This window comes from Linepithema humile, chromosome 5, assembly GCF_040581485.1.
Source record: "Linepithema humile isolate Giens D197 chromosome 5, Lhum_UNIL_v1.0, whole genome shotgun sequence".
Taxonomy (NCBI): domain Eukaryota; kingdom Metazoa; phylum Arthropoda; class Insecta; order Hymenoptera; family Formicidae; genus Linepithema; species Linepithema humile.
The window spans coordinates 4,164,439-4,190,163 of NC_090132.1; the positions used below are offsets into that span (position 1 = coordinate 4,164,439).

The 25,725-nt window shown below is 33.9% G+C and overlaps 2 protein-coding genes across 6 annotated transcripts in view; one reads left to right on the top strand and one right to left on the bottom strand.

Moving 5' to 3' along the window:
* Nucleotides 1–25,725, bottom strand: part of LOC105675373 (Cyclin-dependent kinase 4) — a 135,308-nt gene that overhangs the window by 47,084 nt on the left and 62,499 nt on the right. The window contains exons 4-5 of one of the 3 annotated variants that reach the window (XM_012372467.2): nt 20,731–20,821; nt 18,579–18,621 (exon numbers count right to left, since the gene is read on the bottom strand). In XM_012372467.2, the coding sequence (XP_012227890.1) occupies nt 18,579–18,621; nt 20,731–20,766 (79 nt within the window). In that variant the 5' untranslated portion in view covers nt 20,767–20,821. Of the gene's footprint in view, nt 1–18,578; nt 18,622–18,877; nt 19,293–20,730; nt 20,822–25,725 lie in introns of those variants that run through there. The other 2 variants (XM_012372470.2, XM_012372466.2) reach the window with 2 other exon arrangements.
* Nucleotides 4,725–25,725, top strand: part of LOC105675370 (receptor-type tyrosine-protein phosphatase zeta) — a 50,300-nt gene continuing 29,299 nt past the window's right edge. The window contains exons 1-2 of one of the 3 annotated variants that reach the window (XM_067355755.1): nt 4,725–5,350; nt 20,257–20,295. The gene's annotated coding sequence lies outside the window, so the exon portion shown is untranslated. The remainder of the gene's footprint in view (nt 5,351–20,256; nt 20,296–25,725) is intronic. The other 2 variants (XM_067355754.1, XM_012372459.2) reach the window with 2 other exon arrangements.

Consider the following 25,725-nt stretch of genomic DNA (forward strand, 5'->3'; position numbering starts at 1 on the left):
GAAAAATATAGCAAACATTTGCTTGTATTATAAATATATCACATATTGTAGATAATTTGTGCGAAACATGTTTTAAAAATTAATAAAGAACTCTGCTTCAACTTTTTCTGTTTCTCATTCAACGGAATACATAAATATCAATTTCATCCAAAGTTGTGATTGATTAATATACATATATACCAATATATGAATCATGCGACATTGGACACGCATATACGTTCAGCTGTGACATATCGGGGAAAGTTTCATCGGTGTCGTCGATAATTTGGCGAGGGGCGTGTGATCGACTTTATTTCGATCAATTTGGTAAAGTGCAATACATCACTCACTTCTTTACAATTAACATGTATTTTCTTAATATGTTTGAAAAATTATAAAAATAACGCGAAGAAAATAATCTGTCATAATTTCGATAAATTAATTATTAATTATAATACATTGATTTTAATTTTATTTTTATAAATAATTATTTTATGCTTTGTGTAAAACGTTCTTCGACTTATTTATAACAAGTTCTAATTTTGTCCGTAATACTTTTTATTAATATAGCTTCGCTAGAGTCTTACGCTTCTATAATCATAATGCGCGAACGATAATTAATTAATTGAAGCCTAGTTACGTAATTAATAATTCCACATCGTTTGACGTGTAAACCCGCATCGATGCACCTGTGGGCCTCGCGTGCACACGATATCCCGATATTAGCTCTAAAGATCTCCAGAGCATAGAACGAAATACGTTTTGTCTAAAACACGCCCAGCCGAGAGTTAAATCGAACTCGAAAGCGTAGCTTTCCAGCAATGAGAATTCCTAACACATAGTTGTAATCCGGGAAATTGGATTTGCAATTTTCATGGAGAATACATTCGCGAAGATGCGAGGTACAGTTAGCAACTGTTAGGTATAACAGAAGTCAAATTGACAATTATTTTATGAAATATTTTATCACGACTCGCTCACGGGAAATTTTAGTTTCTGTTTTCAAAGAGATTCTACTAATTTCAAATATCGTAATATTATATTTCACTTGCAAAATTAAAAAGAATAGTGTGTTCGAAAAAATATTAATGTACTATGCTTTTAAATTTTATATCCATGTGTTACAAAAAGTATCTGTTTTATATTAAAGAATTTTTATTCTGCGAGAGAATGTTTTATAAACCTCTTGTAAACCGAAAGTTACTCAGATCTGTCTTCCAATGTGCCAAGGAAGTAATTAAAAAAGTGACACGAAAGATAATTTACATTACGCAATAAACAGACACCTGTCGTTATTCCGCCTTGTGATTGATTTGCGGAATCTCCCAAATGCGCACACCTGCGGAGTAAGGCCTGACTCACATGAGTTATCGATTTTGCCTGCATAAATCAAGTAGTGATATTGCGTAATGAACTGACAATGCGCTCGTCGATACTCATCGAGCATATTCGTCAAACTATTCGCTTCACGATTCATTTCACATAATCTGTGAGTCGAATTTGTGCGCGCAAAAACTGAATCATATTTGCGAGTCGTTAAACGAACGAATTATTCTTCCATCAGCTATCAATCTGCGCGAAAACGATAATTTTTTTTTTTACCATAAATTAATAGGCGCAAATCTAAAGAGTGGTATGTTTTTTTAGAGTAAAAATAAGTACCAGCGAAACTTTCGTTTTACCATTACGTTACAGCAAGTATGATTACAGCAACCTTATAATAAAAATGCAGCTCGCACATTGAGTTTGTAATCGGTCAAGTTTTTTTCATTTTTCATGCTCACTGACGCTGTAGAAACCCTGCTTGCGTTATATAGCTGTCGGTTTTGTTCGTAGAAAGTTAGAAATAAAGTCGGAATTGCAATATTTGTTAGATATAACAATAAAAAGTAAAGTAACGAACTTTTGATGTACGTAAATATTTTAAAATTTTTGTTTGTCTTTTTATTTTTATTTAGCAATTTTTATTTCTCGTGAATTCAATTTCTGTATGAATAATCATTATTTTTAATGTTAAAAGAGATAAAAAATTAATTAGAGACAGTTTTTTATGAGCTTTTCGACTAATGACTCTTTATCTTTAATCGTTAATCACTCAAAAGCTATTAAACCCTGAAGATTTCATTTCCATAAACATGTAATTCTAATTTAATTAAATTAATATCTACAGAAAAAAATAATTCCAGATCAATTTAATAAATTAATTCCTAAAGAATGAATAATTACATTCTGCTAACAGGATATTCAATGGCTTTAAGACATCTTGCATGAAGGATACAGCGAAAATTTTCTCGTAAAATTAATCGGTTCACGCGAAAAAGAACCATTAAATTTTTCGTCGATGCGCAGTAACGTTAAGAGGAAAGTTTTAGCGGTGTAATCGTAATATCTAGAAAACTAAAGTTGCTCGTAAATTTTTACATTACGTTATGTCTACGTAATACTTTGCGATCATGATTTATGATCGTCAAAAATTTCAATAAGTATAATAATGAGTGTAACAAAAAATATCCAATTAATATAAAATAAATATTAAAACCAATAATATTAAATAAAAGAAGAGAGAAAAGTTTAAATAGGTCAACACTTTTTGCCATTAAAATGAGCTACTGTAAACACGGGTAAGATGCGGGTTAAACACGATTTTCGGGTTTACGGTTCGTAACCAGGAAGTCATGTGTTGCAACGAATGCGCGGCAGATTTTCACGTTTTATCGCGCGCACATGCGATAAAGCATGTGTATATACATAACACACACAAAGAAAAGCACATTCTCTTGTGCTGTCACATACAAATGTCAGTGATGTGATTTACGCAGAAAAAAACAAAAATAAAAATGGCCTTGCATATTGCCATCTCGTAAAACGTATACGACGCGCGGAATTTCGTAGCAGATTGAAAGCACAAGCTGTGCAAGCATTCAGCAAAAATTCTCTTTCTGCAAATCCAGCACATTGCACATTTTAGATAGTTTGCCTTTATTTAATAAAATAACAAATTTAACTTACGCTATTTGTTGAACAAATAATTAGTGATTTATATTATCAACTTTTTTTTTTATTTTTGCTAAAACGTCATGATTTTGGTGGAAAATTTTAGAGCATGTTGTATAGAAGTTTGATCACGAGTTTAATGACATGTTTTTAATAACAAACAATTTTTCTTTAAGGTAATTGATTTAAACCGTCCAAGACTATAATTTATGCCTTCCGTGCGGCAATCAAAACTCAAAAACAGCAATCAGAGCGGTCATCGACGTCGCTTGCGGTTTCCGGCGCATATATGTGTCAATCTTCAAAGGTGAAGCTTGTAATGAGAAGACTAGCATAACGGTGTACGTCACTCCGACACTTTGTATTTTTTCTTCATATATACGCATATATATATGAGTAGACATATATATATATATATATATGTCTACTCACAGATAATTATCATTTGCGCCGGTGGAAAAATACTGTGTAATATATGAACCTGCTTCACCTGAGTTCATCAACGAATGTCGAAATTATATTCGCATAACAACTATCTTCATTTTAATACATATTTTTACTCATTTCGTATAAATAAAAAATACGCGTAGCAATGATCATATTTTGTAGCGATATTTTAAGCAAAAAGAAATGCGTATTGCTGTTGACATACATTGTGTTTTAACAAGACTAATTTGTTTCCTTATTTTTATTTTGCTTCTTGGCGAAAATAACATTCAAGTGTAATTCATGAATTAAACATACATCTAAATAATATGTATGATTGCTGTATTAAATTTTAATAAAACAATCTACAATATTTAAAAATTTCATAAAATATTTTTCGGTCTGATATAATCTCGGCACTCAAACGTAATAAATCGTTGGTACACGCAGACAACTATTCAGGAAAATCTGTCGAAGAACAATAGGCATTACGCTGTGTATTCATGACATTATCATCCCACCATATGGATTTCCGCCTTTTACTACTACTAAAGTTCCATTCTGCTTCGACACAGATTGGTATGCGCGCGAGTACATAATGCACATGTAGTCAGTAATACCTTCTGAATCCGAATCGATCATCATCCTCAGCAAGTCGAAGAATAATAGAATAATCATGGCTTTGAGCACGATGTTTTCTTTACCATCTTCTTCGAGTAATAAAAATCGATTGTAAGTTTGAAATAAAAAGTTATAAGCGCGGCGAATTGTAATAGAAATTTCAGAAAAAAATTATTCCTTTCTTAAAAATATGTTATTTATTTAAAAATGTTATAAAAAATATTACATATATTATATGTATTCTAAAAAAAAATATTATATTTCGAAGCTATCTAAAAGATAGCTTGATAGTGTTGATAAAATTACTGTAATTTTTGTAATTTCTTTGTTCCATTTCTGTACATTAAATTTGTACAAGCTTATTTGATGGAAGTGTTTGAATACGCATGTGTTATTTGCGCACATTAATCACACTGCTGATTCATTACCCTCACAACAATGATAGTGATAAAATAAGAATATAATTATATAAAAAAACGGCATACGTCTTAAGTGTCACGTTTTGCCAGACATTTTCGATCGTATCATTTATCGATCTCTGGGTTTATATCAATGTTATTTCCTTCTATTCGCGTGCACACCTTGCGCGATGAACGAAGTAAATATCGCTTGCTGAGAACAGACGAACGGTTCGACAAACAAAACATTATTTTCTGACCAAATCTTCCATCGTTGGTCGCGATCGCGAGAGCGCAGATCGCGTTTTCGCCTTTTACCAGGATAGCGCATGCGCTCGGCGTGACTGTCTCAAAGGCATCAAAGCGTACGGACATCGCTGCGCCTCCGCCGACGGTCAGTAACGCGCCGAGCGTCATCGTGTGTGGGTGATTTTTATCGCCTGTGTTCACTTGCCGCCAAATCGCAGCAAAACCACCCTGTGTGGTTCCTCGCTCGCACACCGAGGCATATACCGCGGCTACATAGCACGCGCGCGCGCGTTTACTTCACCGGCGAGACAGACGGACTCACCTGAGTAACCAGGTATCGGATGAGCACGGGAGTTTGCTATATATAATCGTAAGAAACTGAGAGAGAACGCGTCGTCATGGGTACCGTGTGTTGTGCCCCGCGGGTGTAGTGCAAACCGTGCGAGCAAGAAAGGCGAAGGAAGGGAATAGCAAGCTGGTATCTGAGAAAAAGGACGGAGAATATAGAACGCGCGGGCAATCGTGACCGGCCGATATCGCCGAGGCATCCCGTCGCAGAGGAGCGCAAAAGAAAAACAAAGATAGAAACAGAGAGAAGTGAAAGATAGGTGGCACACGGAGGTGATAATGCGGAGTCGTTGCTACCGTCTTCAGCGGCAGAACGACGTTCGGATCTGCTCGTAGTAAGTAAAACGAATCTACATGCTCGGAGATATCAGCTGTGTGAGATTTCCTAGGATGTCACTGTTTCCGCTTTCTAAATTTTTCAAGTGTAAATTTTGTTTCGTCACTTCCGTGATCAGCAATATGTAAATCGCTTCATCATTCTGTATAATTGAGAGAGCGGCACAATGACAGATTTACTTTCCACGCGAGATTATGCGATTATCCGCGAGAATATCATTTGACGATTAAAACATACTTTCGTCTTCTTTCGTAATTATTTGACAAATTTAAAAAAAAAGTATCTTGAACGTAATAAAAAATTTGTTTAAAAGCTTAATAACATTTCTAATGTTCGATCTCTTTTTTAGTTAACGAACGGCAATGAAAGCGGAACCATGAATAAGAAAGTGTCAGACACATCTGTCAAGCTGTAGAAAATAATCGGTTTTGCTTTTCTTAGAAATTTTGTTTGATAAAACTTTATCTTTTTTTGTAATAGAATAAAGAGTTATGTCAAAAGCAAGAATTAATATTTTACGAATTAGTTTTGTTATGTATGAAATGGTGTGATATTTGTTACACATGTTACGAGCATACAGTTCGTAAAATAATAAAATATATGAATAGTGTAAATATTTCTCCGCTATACAGAATAGTATCGAGTTTCATATTTTCACTGATAACAAGAGATGCAATCTGCTACAATAATATATCCATTTTCCGCACAAGAGTTTTTCAAAAAAATGAATATTACAAATATCAGAAAAAAATCAATTGAATGAAACGTCGTATCTACCACGTCGTATCTACTATTTATATATCACTGAGAATACAATACATATCTCAAGACGATGTGGGGCGTACTCGAAAGCAATCGATCACTTACGCATTCCCTCACATCCCATCTGTACTGTGTGAGAAAATGCTATCGATCATCAGGAGGGAAAGTGCCGAACTTATTCACCGCTACCTTTAATTAATAAACTTTTCTAAAGAAAACATTTCGATATTTATGGATAGTAGATTTCTAAAGATACTATCTCATCTTTCAAAGTTAGATAAGGTGGATGTTAACTTTAAATTCTCCGCCCGCTCTACATATAAACAGAGTATATTGCGTCTCGAAAGTAGTTATAACTCATTATGTAAATAATTTTGACAGATCTAGTTCACGATGCATCTAACATCGTGACGCGAGTCTCATCTTTAATCGAGAGATCTGTTTTGTCTGCATTAATCAGAGCGATTGTCGAGTGGCTACGTGGAGACTCGACTGCCCCCGATTTTCACGTAAGAACGGACACGCGTTGGTTCCATCGACGTTGCTTTAAAGGGTTAAAAATAAGGTGTAACCGCTGATAGGTAATCGAGCATAAACTAAACAGCGCATGTATATTCATGAGAAAGAAAATTTTCTCGAAATATATGGGCGTGACTTCTCGCATATAAGACTCTCTTAGTAATCATACTTAGCAAATCACGTTATCAGTAATATGAAGGAAGTCATTTTTCATTTTTGTGAAAACAGAAACAATATGTACGGTTAATAATTACTAAATTTGCTGACATTAAATCTTCAAAAGAATGGATAAATACGTTTAGCACACTTTCGAACAATTAATATTCTTATTTATCCGTTCGCGTCAACAATTTAAATCGTTTTATTTGTGATGCAATAAAATTTCAATCAGTTTAGTTAATAGCATTGCAGCCGGAAATACATAAAACGTAAATTCACAACAACTGATATTAAAAATTATTTATATGTATAGTTATTATGATGTAACAATGAAAAATGCTTCAGGCGACTAAAAATTGCATGCGAGTAATGTGAGTTAACGTGAGTTAATGCGACTTAATGTGAGCTAATGTGTAACACGAGACGTTACAGTTGTAAAGTCGTAAACTATTAATGCATGAAATATTGTTATGAAATATGTATAACGGCAGAAGATGCAAAGTTCGCAATTATATTTGACACGCAATCAGAATATTGATTTTTGCGAGACATCCATCATTAATTGGCCAATTCCAAAATCCGCAATTTGATGTGCTTATGCAAAGGCACGCTTGTTAGTTATACATTGGCGTTAATGGAGTTTACGGTTTTTGCAGCTCATTTGCGGTCTTTCTTGCTACGAGAATAAATTTACCCTCAAAATACTGCTAGTTGAAATGCATGAGATATCCCTTGCACGACGGCAAATTTAGGGTCGTCAATTCTGCAAACTCTAATGAGAACTGTTGACTGGTCGCTTTTGAAATGCGGAATGAAATCAATTCGATTTGCCTTCGTTAATAGGAGTTCGATTTGTCAAAGAAATTGATGGAGATTTGATGCAGTATTTCGCAGATAAGAATTTTCCATCGAAATCGCATCGCATTTGAATAAAGACGATTTTACGAATAAAAACTATTTTCACGAGACGACTCGAGATAATTCATTTCGGATCTTCTAATTGAGTAAATTTTCTTTCTCCCATAATTTTCACCGAGAAAATTATTATAATATTATGCAAAATAGTCTGAAATAGAATAATGTAACGATTGTCATTACTTTTACTTGTGAAAAAAATTTACTACAATTTTAATATTTCTTGATAGTTACAACTTCATTAATCTGCATGTAATATTGCATCTTTTTAAGAAAGATCGCGCATTCAAGAACCCTTAAAAGTTCAACGAAAACTTAGAATTGCGTGTTATATTACGTAATAATCCTTGACCCGACAGTAAATCAACTAAAGAAATATCTTTCGTCGCGCATGACATTAGAGATCATCATTCTTTCGCAGGATTCACGACGTAGTTTCAAAAACAATAATTTTTTACCACAGTAACATTAATCATTTCGACATGTAAATATAATTCCATTTGCGTTGCAATTTAACGCAGAATTTGCATAAATTGATCTCATGGTATCAACTCAACGCTATTAAATTGAATATAAATTCATTACTCTCTATAATCAACAAACTCGAGATATAATTGTATACTAATACACATTTTAGCGACTGTTTGTTTACCGGTCTTAGCGACCCTTGTTTATCCGTATCTGCGTATTAACGGCTGACCCAGATAATATAATTTATCAAGCTGCAATGTGACATTTATCCCGTATGAAAATTGGAAAATATGGAATTTTACAGCGCAATAATTCAGAATCAAATGAAGCTTCAATATCAATACATGTATTTCGTTTAATAATCGTTCAGCTTTCGGTTTTAGTTATGCTGCAATCGCTCGAATATTTCGTAGTAATGATACGCGAGCCTCACACGCATTCATTCTTCCGCATCTCATAAATAAAGTGGCGCACGTGACCGCGAAGTTCCCATCATACAATTATGCTCGTAACTTTTCCTAACCGTGCTCGTTCATCATCCATGTTTTTCGCGCAAGCGATTAGCCGGTAAGAAACGCTTAACATACGATTAACCTTCAAGCATCGATAAAATGTAAATCGCTTCAATTGTCCTTTGTTCTTTTTTTTTCGAGTTATCGTTGACGCATTCATTCCGACCGTTTACTCGCACTCGGAATTGTAAGTGGAGGAGACGACTCTTCGCGAGCTCTCCTAAATGATATTAGAAAGTTTGAGGAAACGTCTGACTCATCTATACCTGCGCGCTTCTCTTATTTTCCTCGGAGCGAAACGTCTAAACGCTTGGAAGATACTCAGGATTCTAACTCGGCAGACAAATTATTTCTGCCGCATAGCGTTCTCGTCAAAGCTTTGTAGTGATTAATCAAATAATGAATTCCAGCGCTGCGGAATTTATGTCGTAATTTCACTTCGTTATTTAATGATAAAGTACCGCTAAATTACAACTTTGAAATGAGATCTATGTCAAGCAAAGAATGCACAGCGCTATTCAAACAGTAATGACAGAATAAGCTTGTAACAAATTATAAAATATTTTGTGAAAGTTTCTGACCTTAGAGAAGGGTTTTTGCCGAAATTTGACATTTGTATTTATGTCATTAAAAATTTGAAATTGTTTTTCTAATTTAATTTTTTTTAGTAAAACCTGACTTTTAAAGCAGAAAGTAATTTTAAGAATTTCGTAAAATCTAAAAAAAATCAAAATTAATCGAAAATAAAAAATATAATTAAGAAAAATGCTATATAAGGAATATTCCAAGTTTGTTAAATTTTATTAATAATAAAGTTAATCACAAACAATGCCACGAAAGAGTCAAAATTTATAAAAATATAGAATATTATATTAGATTATCGGTTTAAATTTATTTTATCCAATTATATTTTTCTTTCAATTGTAAAACGTCACAATGCAATAAGTCCGGACTACAGTATGAATAAAAATATAAAGAGATTTAAAATATATTCAGTGCGCCTGAGCGAATCTGCAAGAATGACTCAGAGGATTTCAGAGGAAGCTTGAGTCATGATTTATGAACGCAGTCCGCTCGAAAATTGCGCGACCGTGGCCGTCAGCTTTTCCTCAGGTTTTTTAAACGCTTCGCTTGTGTTGTTGCTGCTGATTATCCATTTTAAAGCTACAGCGTGCTTAAACCGTAAACGCGCAAAGAGAGCACCTGATAACACTCATGATAGGAGCTCTCGATCGATACGAACAAAAGGAGACATCCAGCGCTCGTGCAATAACAATGAAGCTACGAAAAAATAATATACGATAAGGTTGACTTTTCACTCTGAGTCACGACGGTAGCGGTGAAACGTGCATCCATGGCAGCACAAGCATGTAAAATTGCGTTAACGGTGGAAATGCACCCGCGCTGCATGCTAAGCATTTCCCGCGGTAGATTTTTATCTCTTCTCTCATTTTATTATCGAATAATCTTTGTAACTAAACTTTTAGCTTAACACAATATACAGGCGGTCGCCTGGGTTTTCCATACTATTTTTACTTGAATTAATTTGGAGTAGAGTTTGTCTCAATAATGAAGCCAAAATACCAGTTTTTGAATCGCAAATGATTAAATATCTAGAAAAGTTTAACTTCACCACTTTACCGCACATAAACTTCACATTTTAAATTAGATAATCAAATTCTATCATTTAAGTCAAGTTGAATGGAATATACTTTAGTTATAAGAAAAGTTACACATATTCGAACATGCCTTTATCAAGGGGAAATCGGCTCCGAATTGATCAGAGAAACCATAAATGAGAGAAATCTAGGACACCCTGTATATTTCATGTGTAAGCCTCTACGAAGGCATCTATAAGCTTTAAAAAAACATTGCTTATCATACGATAATAAATTGGCCTTTTTCAGTGCAAGAATTTCGGTTTAAAATGTAATGAGAAATTATTAGATGCAACCAAGATGATTATCTATATATTCAGACAGTTGATCATGCAACATATTCGTGTTACATGTGCGGGAATGTGTACTATGCGTTTCTACGATTTGAATTTATAATCAGCACTGCAGGAAAAAACTAAATAATTAACCCAGCTCGCAGCCGGATTGATTGCCATTCGATTTGCATATTGCGTCAATACGAGAAACGACCTTTTTTTGCGCGATTTATTTTTTGTCGGATTATTCTACGCATCAAATAGTGAGTTACTCCAATTGGACGGCCGAAAGAATCGAAATCTTACGGTATCCGAGTACACGTATGTACGTTCGTATGTGCGCAACACACACGAGATGTCCCGTTTTAATCTCTACTGATAAATATCTGCGTTGGAGTGTCGGTGTGTATTTCGGACCAGTTCGGGAAGGATGTTACACCATTGAATTTTCTGTTCACATTTTTCACTCGTCGTTTTTCGTATCGAATCGAAACATAGTGCTGTTTTTGCAAAAGCAATATGCGCGCCGCACTACACTGTTTCTGCGATGCGAATTTATTGAAAACGCCCGACATTGCGTTGTAACTCGAAACTCAGAAACTCGGATCATGGAATCGCAGTGTTTTACGTTATAATATACTTTGAAACTTTGCTCTTTATAAGATATATTTAGAATTGATCTTTGCAAAGTCCGTTAGATATTCTCTTATTACCAACTTTAAAAATTTTATTATATTCTACACTAAATATTATATTATATAAATATTATATGCAATGACAATTTTAAAATCAAATTTGTAAAGTTTGTTGACATCAAATATATTTAAAATTATTTATAATTAATTAAAATATATTATAAAAATTAATTTAAAACAATTTTTTTAAGTTAATTTTTTGTCTTGTTTTGTCAAATCTCTTTCATTCTTTATATTAAATAACTTGGTCTCGGCTTAAATATTCCGTGAAAATAGATAATATCAGATTCAAAGAATTCTTTTTCTGGAATTTTCCGTGCTAGTCGTGAGATTCTTTATACATATTTCTTTTTTACGAAGGAAATATATATTGCTAGTTAAATTTAACTTTCTTAGAAATTAATTAAAAACTGACCGCATTCATTTATTATCAAGCATTTCATAAACGACCTTGTGCGCCACTCCGGGCGCTGTTCAACAATCGGAAAAAATAAAGCACCGTGTACAGTCGCGATAGATGACTCGTCAGCATGGTGCAATGTGCGGAATGTACGTTACCGTCCCTCTTCACGAAATCTTTTCTTCTTCGTTGCTGAGAAACGAAGTGCAAGCATGCGACGGTAATTTCGCGGTGCAAAACACGTTTGCCGTGATCCCTTTTTCTCAGAAAAATAATTACTATCTAGTATACTACGGATTTATTTATAAATTCATGTCGCGGACAGGTCTGTACAAGGGCGACGTCATTCACATCGCACAGTATTTTCTCGCGATTCGTTGACCTCGCTATTTTGTTCTTCCTTCCTTAAGGTGTATTTAGGCCGACAGCTTTTTACGTCAAGTATTATAAAAACGCTTATTATCGATTATTATCGACAGTAAGTGCAGACTAAAAGTGCAGAAAAAAAACATTTAAAAAATTATATTTTTTACTTCCTCATATATATTTTTTGTATTTTAATGGTGTTTAATATAGTATTTTCTATTAATAATATTTAATTAACACTCTCTCTTCAAAATTTTTTTGATTTAACATTTTCAATGAAATTTCAGATAACAATACCTCAAAAATAACTTACGTCTGGAGCCTTTAAGCACTTTAATGCCACCGATTGAAACAGTTCGCCAGTCATCGATAATGACCTATTTTTATGCTCGCTTAAATGAACTTTTGTTATAAAATAAGGAGACTCGTTTAAACGTATTTTTTTGTCACTCTCCTTCTCTCTCATGCTTTCTCACGATCTTTTCAGTATATTTTCTCCTGCATGCCTACGCGTATGCATGCTTCCGTCACGCGTGACACTCTTCGCAAGCACACGCAACGCACAACGCGTGAGCCCTCTTACGATTTTTAATCCGCGTCCCGTGCTCCTGGCGCGCATCACGTGAAACGAAAACGCAATAATCTCGTACGGATCGTGGGAGCTTGCTTGTAATTTATGCAAACAAGATTACAAGGAAGACGACGTTCGTGGAAGACAATAATGATCTGATAGTAATGATTAATGCATGAGTCCCCGGCTTTATGAATATTCTTGTTGCTTTCGGCATCCAACTTTTCCATTGGATATTAAAACGTTATTAAAATATAATATGCTATCGTCATCTTTATTTGCGCAGTTTGCAATATATTTTAATGCAAATAAACTGTTATTAAAATCTATACAAATCCCTAATAATCAATGACGCATTGATGTATACAACAATCAAGAGTATCAATTGTGCATGATGAATCGCTATTTGGAATATTCGCGAAAACATTCATTAAGCGTTTTCGACTGTGTTTAGCATGTGGCATTATTATTACGCGTGTTGCACCAACATACACCTTTTTGATGTCATTGTTTGTATAATGCCGGGCACAATGAGTCATTTCATTTTACAATCGCGCGGCCTGTCTCGTCGGCGCTGCCGCGAGGGGCGACGGAATTAATACTTATTGCAACGACACATATGTATATACGCGCGCTGTATATGCACGGTATGTCTGATTGAGCCCGAAACCAATTTCGAACCAATCAAAGTTGGTGCGGTCGTACGTATGTGGTGTATATCGGCGCTACGTAAGGGACATGGAAATAAAACCCATTGTGGTGCGCAACGGCCTCATCACATTCGGGAATGGAAACCTTGCAAATTGGAGCAACTTTCGCTATTACATATACGCAGTTACGTCCTCGAATTCCTGTTCCTCATATAATGAATAGTCAAGGCAAGCTCTATAATAATGGTCCGTTTAAGTACATATTTCCAGGCATCAGTAATGACTAGTTGGTATCTTATCGAACTAATTAGTAAAATAGCTTAGTCAATGTCACATAACTTAGGTCCGCAATGATAAGCAATAATGTTTGCAAACGTTGAAATACAGTTTTTGTAACGCCCGTGTAATTATATTTATTATTAAAAATTGAGCAATTTTTTGAACTTGGATTTTTACTTTTAGAGCATATATTATTTTATCGATTTATATATATATATATATATATATATATATATATTTTTTTTAAAGCGCATATGCAATCGTTTTACAGTGTTATGTAGATATTACACGTGAGTGTGCAAAATATTCAAAAGAAAAATTCTGGTTTCTGGCTGCAATGCAAGGGCGAGTATGAATTATTAACGAGAGAAATACGAACGATCGAAGGCGCATACTTCAATAAATAATTTTGCGGTTGCTCCCTTTCGGATGTTGAAACTTTGGAAGCGAAAACAGATAATTCTTTACGATATCCAACCTTGATCAATAATATTCCTACTGTCTGGCAATCAATGACACGCTTGAATTAATGTGTCGTCGGTTATTGTAAGAATTACTCGGTTAACACGATATGACTGAATATCGATTCAGTCTCGCAATGACACGCTTCGTGAAAATGTTTTAACACCTGACGCACCTTGTATTACGCCTGCGTCGCTCCAACTATCTGATATCAATTATAGGAACAGATACGCAATTTGAGTAAAGCACACGGGTCAGGAAAGCTCGGAGCCGCCAATGTATAATGCATTAAACGCTTCTCGTGGGCGGTCGAATTCATAAATAATTTCATCGGAGTGGCGAAGGTAAGTAACTGAGCCTGCGTCGTGGAGTATCGACGGAAGAAATTCTGCCTGTTGAACCGAAGACGTTATAGACTCGATCGCGACGACTTGACGCTAATTCTGGTTAACTCAATCCTCACTGCCCGTCTATAACGTAGATTGAACTTTGACGCGGGGAGGAAGAGAGGCAAGGAGACGGTAAATCAGTAGCACGGGATCAGTTAATCTAGACTATCCGCGCGATCCAGTCGTAAAGCACGATCGAGCGCGAACATGAATGATGCAGTGGAGGAAGAAGAGCGTGAAGTGAGGCATACTTCAACGGCGTATTGCATAATGAATCTAGATAAAGCTGGCGATCGTCGTGCAAACTCCAAGATCGCGCAAATATTCCAGCAATAGCACTTCGGCTGCGCGCCGCTCGACGCGAGTATAATGAATCTCTACTTTCGTAATAAAATGATAACGGGCTGGCGAACGAAAATTTGCATTTATAACGGGCTGCGAAGAGCGATCGCTTATAGCGGGACATTAGCATAAACGTTATTTATCACGACGCGAGAGAGATGAAATACATCATATGTACCAATCATTGATCTGTCCCTGTGGGAATGGGCGTAAGAGCCCATTGTGTCACCCGTAAAAAGGTCTCTGGGTCTGTAATTGCAGAAGAGCCAAGAACAACACGCTTGTTATTGCCTCGGTATATAAATACTTCCAGGCTTATTTATCGCGTGGGTTTATTTACTCGTTTTATTTTTATTTTATTTTATATATTTTTTGCCCAAGTTTTTATGCATATGTCTTAACAAATTTATAATAATAATCTGTTTACAACTTTCCATTTAATTTACTCGATGTAGCTTCTCTACGTATTCTTATGCGGTGAAAAAGTTCTCAGTTAAACGTTTAGTCTCAAAACTTTTTGAAATTTGATTATTTTGTCAATTTATATCACGAATCTTTTGCAGAAATTGAAAAATAATATGTTCTCTTTAAACAAATAATTTGAATATATAAGAGCTAACGTTCTCTTTATCTCACGTTATTTAAATTGATTTATGAAGCACAAATGTATTTGTTTCGCGATAAGTTCTATAGATTTGCAAAAAATCTATGTAATCAACGGTTTTTTTTTGTTATTGATGACCGCGATGTTAATCGAAGCGCTGGATATATCGCACACGTGATGAAATAAATCGGCGTTACATATCGAAAGAATGGAAGGGAGCCGCGAACCTTTCACGTTCAAGTAAGTTGGCACGAGCGTCGTCATATCCTGGCGATATGTATCGCGATACATATCTCGTTTCCCTTCATTTACACCGTCATCGCCGGTAAACAGACATCTTCGCCGCACGGACAGAGCAAAGATTAACCGCGACTTGTGCAATGGCGTTAAATGTCAGGTCAAGAGACGGGCGATGTCGGCCGAGCTCACGAGAAACGCAGCCTCGCCGCGTTTTATTTCAGCATGAATATAGGTAACATACTCGCAAATGGCACACCTATCTGCCATCGTTCTCTATGGGAGTACATACTCGGCGTGTCGGAATTGTTCATTTAGCGGAGCTTTTTACTGCCTGCTACGCAGTCAAAGGGAATTTTGCATTGCGCGCACGTTGCGAAATATGCCGTGGGAATCTTTACAGCATTTCGCTTACGGCGTTTCTTGTTTATTCTTAATATGCAAAGATATTGCGAGATTCTTAATGTGCAAAGATATTGCGAGATTCTTAATATGCAAAGATATTGGAAATTTAGATAGTTGAATCAAAAGTTTCGTGGAATTAGATGCAATTAAAAATATAAATCTAGAAATATAAAGGTGTAGACGCGTAGATGAATAAGAATTTCTAAACTTAAAATAAATGTAAAAGTATATATAATCGGAATTTGATTTGATAGCATTTTTTCCGAGATTATCGGTTCGATTATAATTGAATTGAATATTTATAAGCGATATGAATAATTTTATTATTATGAGTGAATATCTACATGCAAGATATAAATTATCTGAAATATATGTTTAATTAATTTGAATAATGCGCGAGCATTTTTGCGTACATATAGATTGACAAACTAATTTTTCTCTTCAAAAAAGTAAGGAAAGAATTTTTATATAGTTTAATACTTTCCACTGTGCACGAGATAAACGATGAAAAAACTGATTGCAATATCGATAAAAAATGTGAGAGGCAAGTTGTATCGTTAACAATGGTTATATATCGGAACACGTGTTCAATTATGCTTGTAATATGTTACACTTGCAACCTTTAACTTTTATGGCTCTTCGTTCGGCGAAGTAGATATTTCTATCATGTTTAAAAATAATTCTAAGAACAAAAGACTAAGAAACTTCCATTTTATAATTCACGGAAAGTGTCGAATGTATGTTTATAAATGTATGAATAAGAGTTGCTAAAAAAGAATCAGTAATAAATAAATCTTTTATAAAATACGCTCTATATGGCTGTTTATGGTGCAGAACGAATAATATCAATCCTTTGATATTGAAGTTTTATTTTTCTTCCTGAAAGGATTGTCGGACTTATTGTTAGATATATGCGATACAAAGTTAAAATCTAGAGGGATCAGGAATCTCTCTCATATGCGACATAACACGCGTACCGAGAATGCAATTTCTTTGCATTTTACATCACTGTGAGCAACTTTGCATTTTACATCACTTTGTATCTTTGTAATATTTTTGGTTGATGTACGTTCGAAAGAGGAATTTTTCACAGTTTTCACGAAAGATTGCACGAAAAGCGATTGCACATCTTACTTTTGATATAAAATTCTTTTCTTTTATATCATGTAAATTTTGTTCTTTCTCTATGTAAGTGATTTATATCCTAATATGATTGTTAATTTAAATTATGGACAAACTTAAAAATTCTAAATAAATTATTTCTAAATATATACAGTGCATCTTTTCGTTCTATATCTTATTATTGATTTTGTAAAATTGCCGATATTGAGAATTTATTAATAAAATGAATATTGCATGAAACAAGCTTTGTCGTACGATGTTTGTACAAGCGCGTAGATCATTTTGTGCAAATTTGTTGTAACGTAATATTAGTTTGTAGCGTTGATTAAATTTTCTCGTATGTATAGTCACATTCGCAAAATAGTTCAAAGCAAAGTAACGCGAGTTGTTTCTCGGATTTCTCCGTTTGAAGATGTTGCTCTTAACTTAATTAAAAATTCTCTCTACATAATTGCAAAGCAACGAGATCGCTTGGGGGGGCGTCTTTAGAATTGTTTCTCGCCATTAGAGATTCCTGCGTTTGATGCGTCTCTCCTTTGGTTAATTAAAAATGTCCTGTATACAATCGCGCGAAAGCGAAAGATTCAAGTTTTCTCTATTTCCCTAAATGAAATTTTCCTCTTTCTCTTCGACAGTGTTGTTGCATCTCAATGGAAGTTTATCTTCGAGAGATATTGACGGCTAGAATCGTTCAATCTTTCTCGAAAATTGCGAATATATTTTATTTAAAGCTAGATATATGCCTTTTTCTATCGAGAAAACAGTAAATATTTTCACTCGAGAACCTATTTCTAAAAGTAAATTTTAATATTTTTCCCTGATATCGCTTGTTATATTATATCTTGTGTATTAAAATAATTTTTAATTTTTTAATAATATAAAGTTTAAATAAAAAAATTCTTGATATAGTTATGTTTATCTTTAATATTAATGATGTTTAAATTATTAAATAGGGTGAGCCCAGATCAACTGTATTACTTGTTAATAGCAGATTTCTGAAGTCATTTGGAGACGGAAATCTTTAGGGCGATCGATATCGACTCAGCCCCCCCACGAAAAACATTAAATTCATGCTCAGCATGACGAGCTCAAAAATTTTAATTTGCGGAATATGAAAGCTCATAAATAGCTTATAATTTTGCGCTATTGGTTTTTTTATTTGTGGTGGGGGGGGGGCAGCTCGACAGGGGTGAAATCTTTATATCAAAATACCGCTATACAACAATTTTTTAATGGAATGTGTGTAGTTGACCAATCAGATTGTCAAAAATTCAAGCACGTCGCATATTGATTTTTACATTCTTACCATGTAAGAAACCTAAGAAATGTTATTAACAGGTGATACGATTAGTCTGAGATACCTTGTATACTTTACGCTATTTTTAAATCTATTCTTTTAATTATATTAAAATAAAATGTATTGGATTACTTACCGGCACGATGTGCAGCAGCAGAGTTGTTCACAGAGTTGTTGATCTGTAACATATAAAGTATATAATTTATAGCAATGTTTATTAAAATAATTATTTAGGAAATAATTATTAAGCATATTAAACTTTTACTCATATATTTTTTATGCAAATATCTGTAAAAGAATTGTATATTGATGTCTAATAGCCATAAATATTAAAAATTGCAAATCTTTTACTAAATATTTCAAAATTTCAATGTGTGTTACATTAATATTTTACGTTACGTGCAAATAATAGATAACAAATAAATAATTACTTACTCTAAAGTTGCTCTGCCGGCACCCGATGCTCCTCCTGAGCCTCTTCCTCCTCTCAGTCCTCGCAGTCCTTCAAGGCGCTCACACACGTTCGCGACGCGAATATGAAAATTGTCCGATGTTTTAAACGGCACTATCGACATTCGACAAAGTAAAAAAACTCGATTATCAACGCACGGAATACACGGTCGACACGTTTCACAATAGATAACGACGGAAAATGAGATCGAAAACGGGAAGTAGTAAGAGTAATATTATTGGAGAGGATACGGAACGCGTAATCTACCCCGTACAAGTGCCGCCGTGCGAATGATAAAGGGGCAATAAACATATCAAGGACAAAGTCGCGTCGATTCCGATTTGGAAGAATGCGGAGAAAAAACAACACAAGCGTGCGGATACATAGGACGTGTGAGAGAGACAGAAAAAGAGAGAGAAGGAATATGAAGCGCGCAGACTAAACGCGACGACGTAAACAACCCCACCACACGCTGCGAATCGGTATCGAAACTTTTAACACTAGAGTATTTATCGAATATTTCTTGAAATCGAGTTTAAACTCGATTTTATCTCGACTTCGATAAATGTTCCAGTGTTAAGAGTTTCGAGGCCGATTTGTGGCATTCGATGGGGTTGTTTTCGCCGCCCTTAGTCTGCGTGATTTGTATCCCCTCTTTCTTCTCTCTCTTTCTCTTGTGCTATGTATCGGAATGCACATTGTTACATCTTACTCCTTGCATTCCCCAAATCGGAATCGGCGCCATTTTATCCTTCATATGTTTGCTGTACTTTTATCGTTCGCACGGCGGCACCTCGTACAAGATCAATCGTTCTGTATCGACGCGTTATCTTTTCCAATAGTATTTTTCTTTCTATTTCCTGCAGTTTTTAATCTCACCCTTTTCGTCGTTATTTGTTATGGACGCGGCAGTGTCAAACGTGTAATCCGTGCGATGAAATTCGAGTTTTACCAAATGACCAAATAAAAGTATGTCAAAAGTACCGTTTAAAACATCGTGCGATTTTCGTATTCGCATCGCAAACGCCTGTGAGTCGCTTAAAAGACTGCAAGGAGAAGTGAGAGAAGGAGGAGCCTCAGGAAAGCATCCGGTGCTGGCAGAGCAATTTTAGAGTAAGTAATCATTTTATTTGTTATTTGTAAAATATTGCACGTAAAATGTTATGTAACACATATAGAAACTTTGAAATATGTAGTAAAAATTTTGCAATTTTTAATATTTATGGATATAAATATATAATTCTTTTATTTCATATTTGCATAAAAAAATATATGTGAATAAAAGTTTAATGTGCGTAATAATTATTTCTCAAATAATTATTTTAAACGCTGCTATAATATGAATGTACTTTGTATGTTACAGATCAATTTGTGAACAACTTCGTTACTGCGCATCGTGCAGGTAAATCAATCCAAATTGTTTTAATATCATTAAGAGAATATATTTACAAAGAGCGTAAATTATTCAAGATATTTTAAACTAATCGTATCATCTATTGATACAAATTTTTGAGATTTCTTATATAATAAGAATATAAAAATCAATAAGTGTGCTTGAGCGCGTGAATTTTTGACAATCTGAGATGGATCACCTTTAAATACTTTCCATTTAAAAATTATTGTAGTCTCGACATTTTGGTATAAAGATTTTCGTTATGACCTCAAAAATCTGCTATTAACAAGTGATGCATTTTGTCTGGAACACCAATAAATATATGTAATATTTGCTTTAAAAAATGTTAATATAAACATAAAACATTAATTTTATTCTTTCAGTTTTTTTCCTATTATTTCTCGAAAAAGATGGTTGCGTGTAATATTACGTATTTCTACGTACCCTTTCTCGAGTTGGTTGCAAGTACACATAGGTCATGAGACGATTCTTTTCTTCGTAGAAGCACTGCTATTTCCGGCGGCCTTCTTGAAACCTGTGCAAACCGACACTAGTTTTAAACTCTTTCAGATACTTTGACAGACGTGAGACAATATCAAGTTTCCGATACGGCACGTACAACTATTTTAAAATCACAAATTATCGAGAAAAAAGTAATGACATTTTATTGTATAAAATAAATGCTGCATAATTTGTTCGAATTTTCTGAAGAATTATTTTTCTTAATATTTGTGTACATTTTTCATCAGTTTAATATGTAAAATAGAAAAATTGTGCATTTTTCATGCAACATTCAATTGTTTTTCGATCGGCTCTTAATTAATGTGTCAGGTACAGGAAGAATCGCTGGAAAAAATGTTATTTCCAGCCTTGCCAATTTATTGAGGGATCTGAGTCATCTAGAGGGTCGTTGCACCTTCACTTTACTTGGTTGCACTTTATGAGATTTCGCTACCTAAGAATATGCGTCAAAACGACTAAGATAAGATAAGGCGATGTCGTAAACGACTTTAAGTCACACGTAGCTGCCGATTAGATTGCCGACGAATTGCAACGACTCCACTGATTTTATATTTAATAGCACTGTGATACTGAATTAGTGATACTGCATATAGTGATACTGAATTAGCGTAATTCTCTAATCAGTGGAGAATAAATTCGGGCAACCTAATTATCGATGCTTGCCTAATGCGTATAATTATATAATTAATTTGTCAGAGTCTCTACTTATTTAATTAATGAACGCAATTATTATGCTGATCCCGATTAAACTATGACATTTGATATCGAAAAGTTTCAGTCGATATCTAAAATGTCACATTAAAAGTATTCTTTTTATATATCACGCAATTTTTATTTCAATTTAAAAACTTTATTAAAGCTGACATTTTACGGATGCAAATGGAAAGAAAGCATGCATGACTAGCCATCATTACTCGCACGATTGTCCATCCGTGTTTGATTTCCGCGTTAGTTTCGATTTGAAAGCGACTAGCAAGTCGCCGTGGCACACATTACGTGTTATGGTCGTATGTGTTAAGGAGAAACCGGAAGCGTCTATTTTCAATCGCACGTCAACCACGTCCGGCAATTCTCTATATTAGTACCGTACTATTCGAAAGATTCCATCGTGATTTGTCACGTGAATACATGCGGGCGCGCGCCGCATTAAATCAAACACATTGAAGTGGACGGCTATTTCGCTCGCGGATTAACACGGTAACGTCGCTAGATAATTCTCTTATTAGAGCGTCAATTTGGTGCCCGCCATAGCAAGATGATGGTTGTCGTTGGATCAGGAGTATTAAAGTGAAACAGTTATTTAACGATTCAGGCACAACTCGATATGCATAATGTTAATATAATATATGGCATAATACCTATTGCTTAATAAGAGATTTACATATTATTAAATATTGTTCCTCTTGCTGATACGAATCATTAATGATTACTAATACAATACCAACATGTTATATATTACGGATAAATATTATAAAGCACCATCAATACACATTAGCATGATAAAATCACAGCTTTAATTTGTTCCTAATATAATTTACGATACTATTTTATAATTATAACGAGAATTATTCAAACATTTAAATACTTTGTTATAAAGTTTCAACATATTTTATAATATTTAATATTTTAATTTAGAATAAAAATTATATGTGTGTATCTTTAATTTGTGAATATTTGTAAACAATGTTTTTTTTAATCTTTTCATATTTTTGACGAAGATTGTGTATTGCAAAATAATTATCTGTTACATTATTAAAAATATATTGTTACAGGAAAATGTCGTAATGTTCATTTTTAATGACTAGGTCAAAGAAATTATTTCCATCATGTCGATGTATTGTCTCATGTTTCGCTGCACTCGCTCGAAAAAAGTAGCGATTGACAATGAGGGGATCCCGTTACTAATTACGTCATCGGGTATCACCGCCTATTACTGCCTTTGTCATTGTGATTGTTGGTTTAATTGCAATGGGGAGAAATGAAATCGTGGTGTTAGTTTCATCTATCACAAAGTCGAATTCTTGTGCATTTAGATACCTCGCCATGACGAAATATTCCGCAATTTGTTGGAAACTACGCTATTGTTGCTATTATTGTTCTGTTCGATAGAACTCCTCATCAATGTAATTGAAATGATTTCTCATTGTAATGTTGCCTTTCCTCGATTCTGTTTGCCAGAATGAAGAAGCTCGAATTTATGGCAAAGTGTTTAACCTTTTGGCAAAAGTTTTATACTCTTTCAATCTCACAATAATTTTTTTATTAATATAAGCTTTTATGTACTTTTATATATCTTTTTATAAAAGTGTACATTAAAAAAATAAAATTTACTAAGCAAAGCAAAAATATTAAGTGTTTAAATTTTTAACCAGAAACAGCATCGCACTGCGTGCTTTCGTATTCTCTTTGTTTTGTCGCGTGTAGAAAAATTGACGTCAGTATTTTGAAAGCTTTATTTTCCTATACGCGGTCACAGTAAATAATAAAAGAACTACAGCATAAAACTAATATTTAACATGCCGCAAAAAGTAATGTGCGATCAGAGCGTGCTGATATGAAAAGAATATCCGCCGCGCACGTGCAATTATTGTAACCACCGCTTGTAATTGCTTCTGAAATAATTCTACCAACATAGGTCTATTTTTCTGTAATTAAATTCTTTCCGTTTTATTTTCACCTGTTTATAAACGGGAAGAAAATTTTGATTTGCTCCCATTTTCTTTTTATAAAAGTAAATATTATGTGCTACAAAATAAAAGTAATTATGTGTTTGCAAACTAGAAAGACGGATTTTCGTACCATTTTTATAGTAATATTGGTGTCTCGATATACATATACCCGTTGATGAATTTTAATGACGAGACACACTTAAGAGGAAAGAAAACCAAGCTTTACTTTTCGCAAAATGCTATCAGAAAATGCTTCATTGCTGTTCTCTGTTATCTTAACCCAGCGTATACAAAGTATAATATTATTTCAGTGTCAGAGTATTCATTAACGTACAATAATATTACATGGTATAATATTTATCTACATGATGGATATATTCGTGGGAGATAATTAAGAACAAACCGTCAAATAGAAATCGTTGCCGCAAAAATTTGTTCAACAATACGTTTTTCTGCATCAGTGTTTAATTAAAAAAATTGCAGCTCGTTGATTGCTACACAAGCGTTTTAAAAAAATTATTATGTAAAATAAAATAAAAAATACTGCACAAAATTTACTGATTTTAATAAGTACTATAATATTTTAATGGCAAGTAATATTATATGAACACAAGTAATATTATATGTGCACAATTTTTATATTAAATCTTTTTTGTATTTATAATATTTCTGCAGAATTAAATTTGAGAATGATAGCCATATTAAAAGTATATATCATTATATAAACATATTTGCTATTCAACGGAATAAATACATTATATCATATATTGTATGAAAAATATTATGAAATAAAAATGGGTCATTTTCTCTTAGCTTGTAATGTAAATTTGTCTTCGAAAGCGAACAGAAATACATTCATAGCATTGCAATATGTTTACATTGCAATATTATATATTTATATGTCATATATTAATATGTATTTATATACAATTTATGCACATATGATGGACTTAATGGATGAATGGAACATAATAATTGATAATATAATTTTAATGGACTAGAGAAATTGCGCATGCGAATGATGCGCATTAATTAACTGGCACCAAAAAGTAATAGTGCAGCCAGTGCGTAACAATTATAACAAGTTATTTATTAAATTTTAATGAAACGATGTACCAGAGATCTTAGTAGCGCTGTAGCCGTTGTGTTGCGATTATAATCCTACTTTCACTACTTCATAAAAACGAAACCGCGCTTCCGGACATTGCGTGCACGTTGACTATGCCTCGCTTTCCTTTGCAAGTAATACAGCACACAAATATACAAAAAATTATCTATGTTATTAATACTATTCTAGGAAGTATATTAAAAATTGATTGATAAACAACATGAACATATGTAATTGTTATTTAGAGCAAAATTGGAACATGATTTGGAATATGTACCAGAAACAAAAATTGAATAAATTTTGGAAATTGCATTGAAAATGAAGATTAAATGAATTAAATATCTAGTTTATGTTTTTATATATACTTTGAAATTATAATAATATCGTATATTATTGGCATATGCATGTGTAATATAATATGAGAGAACTATAATTACACTATAACAGCTTATGAAAAATTGTGAAATCATCTCACATTCGAAACATTTATAAATATTCCTTTTAAAAGACTAGACTTAATTAGAACACTAAATTTAACACTCTTTTGTTCAGCATGAATTCTAATTACCGGCCTTTAAATACCCAACGAGCGTAGGCTGCAGATGTGGCAATAAACACGAATGTCAAGCATTATCAAACAAAGGGTATCTAGTGACAATGACGAGACGTGTCACGATTAATCACCCGATTCATGCTTGCGGAAATATCCTGGGAACATTTTCCACGGAGCAACGTTGCTCATCGTGTCGCGCGAACAATGCCCTCCCCGTGCCGGTAATTCGCGGTCCCCATCGCTATTTTGCAATTGCTTTCGCGCGACGCGAGTGACGTTACTCGCCTGTGACACAATGAATATACCAGTCTTATGAGATCGCATTACGCCGTTGCACATCTAATTAGCAACAGTGCCAGAGGCGTAGATGGTGGCAGAGAAAGAGACGTATGGATGCATGTAGCACATTTTGGTGATGTTTATAACTTTTTCTATATTAGTAGTAACATATATGATTTAATTTTTTACATGAAGATGAAATATGTATATATTGATTTATGCAAGTCAAATTTTGAAGATACAAAAATGCAAAAGCTCTTTATCATGAAATAAAACATAAAATAAGTGACAAAAATTCTTGACCAGAT